Source organism: Betta splendens, chromosome 13, assembly GCF_900634795.4.
Source record: "Betta splendens chromosome 13, fBetSpl5.4, whole genome shotgun sequence".
NCBI classification, from domain to species: domain Eukaryota; kingdom Metazoa; phylum Chordata; class Actinopteri; order Anabantiformes; family Osphronemidae; genus Betta; species Betta splendens.
The window spans coordinates 15,162,142-15,172,128 of NC_040893.2; the positions used below are offsets into that span (position 1 = coordinate 15,162,142).

The window sequence follows — 9,987 nt, forward strand, 5'->3', positions numbered from 1 at the left end:
GCGCCACCTGACTCCCGTCAAAACGAGCCTCGGCGCCGTCCCGCGAGGCCGCGTCTCACGCAGCCGGCGCTCCTTCATCTGGTGGAGATGAATTCATGAGTTCTTCAACTCGCTAGAAGCAAGCGTGTGTTTACGTGAGTGAAGGCGTCCAGTCCTTGACTTTTCATTGGAGCTGTTTCTCTCCGCACACATTCATATCCATAAATCAGAACCCCCCCCCACCCCCACCCCCCCACACACACACACACATCTATGAGGCTTCATTTACCTCAGAGCCCTCATAACACTCCAGCTGCTACAATCTATGATAATATTAAAGTGTGCTACGTGACAGACAGGGGACAATTTATGTCGGATCCAGGTCTGAGAGGAATAAATACACATGAACAACACCGATGAGGACGATGAGGACGGGCCGGTACAGCTCTGCCACTCAACCTTGCCTCGGTTGCCACCTGCAGCATAGCAACAGGAATTCCTCCGCATCTGAAGCCTCAGCTGTAAGACGCTGAGGCCTGTTGTTATGTTAGGATGCTCCTAAAGCGTTTAGAGAAGCACCAATGGCCAATGGAAAAAAACCTTTGTTATAATTAATAGTCTCCACCTCACACTGGTTTGTATCTCTAGCCAGAAACAATTACTGTTTAATTATATGAAATGTGTTCTTTTGGCTCTTAGCTGATGGGGTAATGCTGTATATCATGGCTGAAGGGGAAGTATAAGAACACACACTCAGCTCCAGTTCCACAGGTTTCCCTCCTCGCCGGCTGTAATCTGCAGCGCTGCCGGCCTCGATCCAGTGTCCTGCTGCTCGGTTCATCCCTCTCTACGCAGGTCCATGTTGGAGGAATTGGCTCCTGCACTGCTCCCGCACTCATCCGCAGAGTCCTCCCGCCTCCCACTAGAAGCCTGCTTCGGGTCACGGCGCCTTAAGTGGCTGCAAACGAGCGCGACGCCTCGATCCCGGCGGCGCCGAGGCCTCGACCTGCGATCGGCCCGGCCCGGCCCGGCTCGGACCCCGGACCCCGGCGCCCGCGGCCAATTAGACGCAGATAAGCGGGGGGTTTTAGCCTTCCTTTGTGGGGGACGTGACGGGGGGGGGGGGGGGGGGGGTGAAACAGAGACGGCAGCTGGGAGGGAGAGATTAGCTGGAAGCCAGAGCAAGAAACAAGAGCAGGGAAGAAGGAGGCGGAAGAGAGCGCGCGTGTGGGAGAGACGCCATGAAGTTTCCATAATGAGCAGATTTCGTGTTCTCTCCGGGCTTAAGGGATTTGAGATGAATCACACGTTATTGCAGGGCGTGCGGTAACTTTCTTTTGGACCCCGTTAATCGCCCGCTCGCCCTCGTCTGCGCTTTGTTCATCTCTCTCTGGCGCCGCCGCCCCTCTTTGTGCCCCTCTGATTCGCCGCTCAGTCAGAACCGGGCCGTTTTGACCCGCTTGCGTTCACGGCCATCTTCTGTTCTCGCCCTCGTCTCGTCTCGTCTCGTCTGTGGCGCGTTCCCTTTAGCTCCGGCTCCTTTAGTCCCAGGCTGTCAGCACTTACTGCTGCTGCTCGTCTCTCTCAGTCTCCTCTGATCTTTGTAATTCTTTGTGGAGAGCCCACCCACACAGCGGCTCTGATCACTGTGGGCTGAAGGATCACAGGCGCTGTTCCTGGGACGGCCCCGTGCTCGGGATCTTCTCCTCACACTGTAGATGTTGTCAGTTGCGGCATCTTGTTCCCATTCATGTGTTTAAGTGTTTAACATCGAGCAGACAGCGAGAGGCACGTTTGACCCGTTCCTTCCAGCAGCCGCTCGAGTATAAAACGCCGCGTTCCGCTCCGCTCAGGCTTCACACGTGGAACTCCATTCCTCTCTGGGCGTTTGCTCGCTCTCCCCCGTCTCAGCGCGTCGCATCTGCCTCGTCTCCCGGCGACCACCGGCCCCGCGTGCCTGTCGCTTCCGTTGGGAACCTGCTCGACGGGCCTCCGTCCCCTGGGAGCGCACAGCGGGGGGGGGGGGGGGGGGGTGCTGTGATGGGACTTGTTACCGCAGCAGCTCGTGGCTCCACGAGGAGTAATTGGAGTGTGGAAGTTTGTGTCCTGTTTGAAATGCGGTTCTGCAAAACTGCTCAGGGGTTTTCATTCACAAGCGTCCAGAATGACACAACACAAATGACAGGTGCGTGTGTGTGTGTGTGTGTGTGTGTGTGTGTGCAGCGCGTCGCCCTGGGGTGCTGGAGGAGATCATTCATAACTTGGACTACTGTGACATCCTGGTGCTGGGGGAGGAGCTGGCGCCGGGGCGGGAGTCGCTGCAGCTGCAGCGGAGCGTTCTGCTGGGGAGACACCTGGACGCCACCAACTCCACCTCCGGCATGTCCATATACGGTAGGTTGCTATGGCGACGGCGCGCCCGGCGGTCGGCGGAGGCTGGCGTGGCATGATGGTAAAAGCGGCGCGCGCTCCTTTTCAGGCGTGGACTCCATGGCCAACTACGAGCAGGTGATCCGACAGGTGCGCTACTACAACTGGAGGCCCGGGCAGCTGACGGAGAGGCGGTTCCGCCTCACCTGCTCGGAGCTCAACGGACGCTACACCAGCAACGAGTTCAACCTGGAGGTGGGTGGGTGCGAGGGGCGGACTGGACCGGCTGCGGGTCATCGTGACGCAGAACAGGCTGGATGCGTTTCTCATCACTGCCGTTCGTTGCCACCAGGTGAGCGTCCTGCATTCCTCGGAAGCCGGAGAGCACGTCAGCCACATGGTGGCGCCGCCCCAGTACATGCAGGTGGTCCATCATCCGGCCGCGGTGCACGACCTGTTCCCCGGCCACGGCTCGGGTAGGAAGAGCAAACACGCAGCGCTTCCACTGTTTCAGTGTTTCGCCTTTCTGTCGTTTGACCCGTTTTCAACCCAACCTATTAGCGATGATGCTCGTTTTCCTGCTCTGTTCAAACACACCGGTCCTGGTTGGTCTAGTGTGAACACATGCAGCCACCGCTGTGAAACCGCTGACAGGGGGAGTGAATAACACTTACAACAATAATTGTGTTGTTTCTGGGGCGTCTGTCAAGGACTGGCTGTGAGATGAAGTGAGAGATGTAGAAAAAACAGGGTCTGAGCAAAGACAAAGTCGCGACCTGTAGATGAGCGGGTCAGAACAGAATGAGGTCCGACTGACAGAAGGAGTGATTTAGTAGCTTTGTTGTCATGGTGCCACTTTGTGGATCATTTAAATAGATGGAAGGACGAATTCTGAGACTTCCTCCGAACCAAGACTCTGGAAACGATCAAAAATAAAAGTGAGCCTTTTATGCGTGCGATGGTGTAAACACGGACTGATCCCAGGGAACCGTCTGCTTTCTAGTCTGTTTATGGCGGCACTCATCAGGCTGCAGGAGTGACTCGGCGTAAACGGGTCATCAGACGAGGCGTCGTCCGGGCGCCCGCACGGACATCAAAGCGGCCCGACCCGGCGCGAACGTTTGGGGCGGCGCGGAATCAAATGATCGTCTGAAGAGTCGAGCCCTGTTCCACGCGCGGCCTCGCTCCAGCGGAGACGAGCGGCAGGCGTGGAGAAGCCGCGTTCCTTCAGCCGCCTGCAGATCAGAGCAGGAGGAATGAACATTTTAGATCAAGAGAGGTCCCTGGGTGTATGTTTTGGTTACGCCACTAAAGAGGGTTTATGATACAACTTTTTTTGAAACGCACTTAGAACTATGTTCAGCTCTTATTCCTCTGAATTCACGCCAGCAGGCCGTGAGCTCAAGCTGTGCTCGATGTCTAAACAGCGGCAGACGCCAGAGTCATGTGTGGATGGTTTCAGGCCGTTCCAGTGAAGCAAAGGGAATGAGTCAGGTGACGGATGGACGGCCACGCGACAGTAACTGGATCATGAAAAGGAAGAGAGGAAGAGGAGAACGTTCTCTGCACTCGCCGCTCTGCCTCCTTTTCGTTATTGTCTCCTCTCTCGCCTTCAGGTGTACCGAGCGCCGCCACCGTGGTCATCGTGATGTGCATCGCCGCCCTGGTGGTCGTAGTGGTGCTGGGCGTCTACCGGATCCACCTGACCCACCAGCAGGAGGTCAGGGCGGTCAAAGACTCGGAGGCGGCCTGGGACGACGCCGCTCTGACCATCACCGTCAACCCGATGGAGGTAGGAGGACGGGGGGGGGCACGGGGGGAGGGGTGGAGCCGAGGTAAACGCGTGTGTTCATCATCACCCTATTTCTAAAAACCTGACACAGAACCTGCAGGACCCGCAGGCTGCGCAAGGAGACGCCAGTGAGGAGGAGGAGGAGGACGAAGAGGACGAAGAGGACGACGACGAGGAAGAGGAGGACGACATCACCAGCGCCGAGTCAGACGACAGCGAGGAGGAGACAGACGTCCAGCTCCCCAGGATGCAGCGCCCGAGCAAGAAGGGACAGAACTGGGACAAAACAACAATATCTTACTGAGACACACACATACACACACACACACACACACACACTTACACGTAAACAAACACACACACACGTTCATACTGAAACCTGCAATGAAATGAATGAATCAAACTGTACAGACTGTATGTGATGTTTATGCTCTAAACAATGAGGTAATGTCGCCCCCTACTGGAAGATTACACACACACACACACACACACACACACACACACACACACACACACACACACACACACACACACACACACACACACAATGATTTAACCTTAGCCTTGTCCGAAAACCTCCCGTTTTATACAGCTGATGATAAATAATACGACACTAGATCTGCTCCTCAATCAAGTGGCTCTTATCCTTCTTAAAGAGACAGTCATCAAACCTAACGCCAGAGAGATGGTTTTCCTTCTCAACAACAGTCTTTAGAAATCCAGTCGTTTGATCTCACTTTTCCACTCCTTCAGTTTGACGTGTCCAATGTCACACAGACGTGTCTGATGTCTCATACAAATGCAATACAGTCTTTATTTATGAAAACATACAGGAAGTGACTATTTTTAGTTTGTATATTCATGATATGTATCAGTCTCTATGCTACCCTCTGTGGCAAAGCCAGGTGATTTTTCAGAATATAGAATATTTTCAATGGTACAAACACAAAAGGAAAAAAAAGATGCTCGTGCTGTTGCATCCATCGCGTTGAGCATTAGCTGGAGGGTCTGCGTTGGGGGTTCTTGGGACAGTCACAGGATTCTCCTTGTAAATTTTTATACACTCCTTTCATGTAAATACTGAGTATAGTAGGTGACCCTTCCACCAGGCCTCGCCCGTCTCTCACACACACACACACACACACACACACACACACACACACACACACACACCTCCTCCACCTGTACACAGCACACGAGCCGTGTCTCCATCTGTATGTGCACGTCCCGGCCCTTTACCCTGCAGGGGTCTTTACAGAGCTAACCCCCCCCCCCCCCCCCCCCCCCCCGTGTCGTCATCACTGTGTTTCTCCCTGTGTTCACATCATTCCAGCTGACGGTGGCTCGGGTTCGTCTGGACGGATGCGCCGCCGTCTCCGTAGCGACCGTCGGTCAAAGCGTCTCCGGGGGAAAATAAGCAGGTTGTCTGAACAAAGTCAGAGCCACGAGGTCCTGTGAGGAGTTCTCAATGGGAGGAAGAACGCTGCGTTACAGGCTGTACAGCGTTAAAGTTAATGAATGAGCAACCAGTAAAAATAGAAAATGATTTGAGTTGTTGTAACCTTCCAAAATAAGAGCTTCTGCACTAGAGTGGTGAATCTCTGAAACCTCCACTACTTTTAACTCAACCTCCAGAAATTGCAAATCTCGATTTGTTTGGAGCCCAGATAAAAGGACGGGGGTTAAAGAGGTTTGACTTTATCTGAAAACCCAGTGTTTCCACCTCGACGTGAACAGGCATTAATCCCCGGCTGTGGCCATGTTTGAAAGCAAAGAAGCAGGAGGAAAGAAGCGCAGCGGCTGATGGTTTCCCCATTGTGGGACTATTGCAGGTTTTCTTATTATTATCATCTCATGGTACAGTGACACGTTTCCTCCGTCGACCTAGAGCTGCAGCTGGAAAACCCCCTGTATGTATAAACTGTAGCTCTGTGTCCATACGTTGTTTCAGACTTTCCTTCATATGCTGTGATACCTGGTCTTGTGACGTCACAACCCCCTGAAACCTTCGGTGGATTTTGCATTGGCCCGAATGTTGTCCTGACGTTTAATTTAGAAGAGGTGGCCGGCGAAATCAACATGGAAACCTTGTATAATGTGTACATTTTTTTATTTCCTCCGGTTTCTCGAGTCTGGTTCCTTTGACATGGTCACGACGGCACTTTCTGTAAACTGGCCAATAAAACCTTCTTTTGGAATCAAGCGCTCGGACTCTTGTGTGATCTTCGTAGAACTGGGAATAAAAATCAATAAAATAAAAATGGAGGTGTCAGATTGCAGCACAAGTTTAAAGTAGAAACTTTGTGTTGACTTGAGTTGAGAACCTATGGAGAACATTACTGTTTCTTGTATTACTCCTGTATCTAAAATGGATTAGCCTGTTTAGCATCATCTTTCATTGCATTCTGTGAAACAATAAGACACATAAGAACACTATTGGTTTGTTTTTCCTTTGTGCAGCTTGTGAGCATGTGGTTATAAACACAGGATAACACTGTGTTCTCAGTTTGGGCCTGTTGTCGATCCATAGGAATGTGTGCTGCAACGCTGCTTGGCATCACAGGCGGCAAAGCTTGAACCTATTATTAGAAGAAACAACAACGAACACACTAAATTTAGCTTAAGCGCAGCAAGAAACTGAAAACTACCGAGATTGTGAGAAAGGACCCGCCGAAGTGGACGAAATATCATTTAGAAAGAGCTCTTAAAATCTGTGCCAATCGGGATATTATTGCTCACAATAGAAGACATGCACCAACTTAGTATAAAGGAGCTCAATTATTCAGTGCGGGACTTTTTATGTTCTGGGTTAGAAGGCGGACTGTGTGTATGTGTGTGTGTGTGTGTGTGTGTGTGTGTGTGTGTGTGTGTGTGTGGAGGGGAGGCTCCGGGCGCCGCCGCCTTCACTGTTGACTCACAAAAGCAAAGAGATCGCGCAAAGAAAAGCTCCCACTCCATCAAACGCCACCAGCCTCAGATCGCAGCCTGTAAACGTGAAGTCATCATCGCCCCCCTTTCAAAAACCCACTTCTCTCCGGAGACGAGGTGATACTGGCTTTTTCTCAGCGTCACTGTTTGGGATGATGGCGGTTTGCGCGAAGGCCGCAAAAGTGTCAATCACGGCGTTTTCCCGCGGGGGCGACGTGGAAGCGGCTGCGTATAAATAATGAACCTGCCTCGAAAGAGACGCTTTTTGGAGCTTTGACGAAGGCGAGAGGGTTTGAGCGGGTTCTCAGAGGAAGCAAAGACGGGGAAAAGCGCAAAAGCGAATATTATAAATTGAATGATCTTTTCAAGTAATGGCGCAGTCGCACAGCGATGCCCAGAAGTGCGCGTTCCCACAGAACCGGCTGCCAGAGTCCTACAGTACACGAAGACTCGCAATTTGACTAGAAATGCGACGGATCCGCGATAAAGACGGCCTGTGCGCAGAAATGTGAAGGTGCCGTTATAAATTCCACGCGAACAGCTCGCGTGTTTGAAGAGGAGAGAGGTGAGACCTGCCCTCGGGGTGTGAACCAGCTGCATCGCACGGAGCGGGGCCCACGACCACGTGACTGGTAACTAACGCGTGTCGCCAGGCTGCTTTTCATGAAGTCACGTCTGAGACGCTCAAGCAAACTTTACCTTTCCCCCAGTTTGAACAAGATGAACAATAGTTTACTGATAGTGATGGTTTAAACGCTATGGTGTCGACCGTGGTGTAATGACCAGCATCGACCACAAGGTGGCAGCGTTGACGTAGCAAACGCTGCCTCATTGGCTGAGAGTCCACGCGTGAAGTCGTCTGATATCACTTAGTGTTTTTATGATCAACAGAGTTTTTTTTTTCCAATAGAGAGCAGTTTGTTTTGTTTAGACAGACGCACGCTAGCGGGATTTCCTGCACCACCACGTCGGCCCCTGAACGCACCGTCCTGCTCCATGACGAATTGCAGCCTTAACAAAAAACAGGCTAACTCAGTAAAAGGTCACGAGCCCCGCTTGTTTTTGGCCGGTTGCAGGGAACAGAACTCGCTGCTGGGTCAGGATGACATTGTTCTCCGCACACTGACGTCAGCAGCGTGTGTGTGTGTGTGTGTGTGTGTGTGTGTGTGTGTGTGTGTTTAAATCAACATCTGGCCAAGACGCAGGCTGATGTTACAGGCCGTCCTTCCAGCTGTGTGATCAGCTCCACGCTCAACTAAAAGCCCCGGTCTGACACACGGATGAGGCACCTTATCAGCAATTACAGGCCGATGATGGCATTTGAAAAGGTTGCTGCAGCACACGGGCGGCCCGGACGGACCGCCTGGTTCGGGTTCCGCCGAATAAAAAGTGAAAGTCGTGGAGGGGGAACCGCTGTCGACGCAGATGACGCCTGGATAAGAAAAGGGCCTCACGCTGGCGCCTCCTGCTGCGGCCGCGTGTGCGTCAGTGAGATAAGAGCGTGACTCACCTTCACGTACACTTTAAACGCACCCAGGTCTCGTCGGAAGCTGGAGCTGGAATTAGAAGCGCGCCTTTAGGATTATACGCTCGTTAAGCATAACAGTAGCTCAAGCTCAGGTTCTCCTTATATTCAGCTGAATCAGTCAGATGCTGAACAGGAGAACGCTTGTTCCTCCCTCTCCCACCCCACAGGTTCTGGCCTCATTCAACCGGGCTCCTTCTCCTTATTCTCCATCTTCCTCGTTTCCCCTTTGGCATCTTTTGACCATCGCCGGGAACAGACTGTTTGCTCAGCATTTAAATAGTGGAGGCCTGATGAAATCACAGACACTGATGCCAGCAGCATGTATTAAAGAAAACTAAAATAACCTGGTTAAACTGGTCGCAGCCAATTAGGTTACCTGGCAAGTAAAAGCTTTTTTTGTTTTTAAACGTGTAAAAATAAACATCCTCAAGTAGGTCAATGAGCGTTTGTGTCTCATCTGAATACGCGTTTGTGATCGCCAGTGCTGCACCCAGCAAAGCGGGTACAGGATTCTTCCTCCATAAATTATGGATCTCCGCTCATCTCTGTAGCAGACAAGTGGCCTCCAAGCATCCATCTCCTCCTCAGCTCACTCTGCTGCAGGACAAGGCTGAAAGCGGCATCTACATAAGAAAAAACAACCTTACGATTAAAACTCGCATGCACTCACCTTCAGTCACAGCAGGCGAGGCAGAGGATGAAGAGGGAACCCAGACGGAGAACAGGTTCTGACTGAAGGAAACCGACGGGAGGATTTAAATAACCCGAGTCGAGGGAGACACATGGAGCGAAGGTTGGACGGAGTGTGACGGAGGCAGAGGATCAGCGACGCCTCCCTGCGAGGATGCAACTCAATATGGATGCAGCAGATCTAACAAGTCATCCGCTGCAACGTTCCGGCTCGCTCGATAAACCTTCAAAGGGCCGTTCCGTGTATTATTGAGCAGCACTATATGCTGAGGGAGACGCATTACAGTGGCCGGTCGATGCCTGACCTGGAGTTATAGCTGATCCAGTCTCTGGGGCGAGACGCGTTTCAGGCCGCGGCGGTGGAGACGCCGCCTCCCGCATCACCGCCGCTCCTCCCGGAGGCGCGGAGCGGCGAGATTAGGACATCAACGCGGCGCTCAGCATCCAAAGCCACGTCGAGCCGAACTTTGATCACAACAGGGCTTTGTGATTCAAAGCCGGCTGTGGGACGGGGAATCCGTGTCGAGCCACATCATTTTGACTGCACACCAAAACCAGCATCTGGAGCTCTGACAAAACCAAAGGATTTTCTATCACAGTGGACCTTTGTTGCAAACACATTTGTTCCAGAGCTTTGATGTGGTGTAATTTGTGTTTGACGATATTTGAGCTATGGAAAAAAAAAAAATACTACTTCCAG

At 52.2% G+C, this 9,987-nt stretch overlaps 1 protein-coding gene across 1 annotated transcript in view; it reads left to right on the top strand.

The window, feature by feature from the left end:
- Window positions 1-6,343, top strand: part of LOC114867806 (calsyntenin-2-like) — a 137,146-nt gene extending 130,803 nt beyond the window's left edge. The window contains exons 13-17 of the mRNA XM_029170825.2: window positions 2,203-2,373; window positions 2,459-2,604; window positions 2,702-2,825; window positions 3,966-4,141; window positions 4,233-6,343. Coding sequence (XP_029026658.1) covers window positions 2,203-2,373; window positions 2,459-2,604; window positions 2,702-2,825; window positions 3,966-4,141; window positions 4,233-4,445 — 830 coding nt within the window. The 3' untranslated portion in view covers window positions 4,446-6,343. The remainder of the gene's footprint in view (window positions 1-2,202; window positions 2,374-2,458; window positions 2,605-2,701; window positions 2,826-3,965; window positions 4,142-4,232) is intronic.
- The last annotated feature ends 3,644 nt before the right edge of the window (window positions 6,344-9,987 follow it).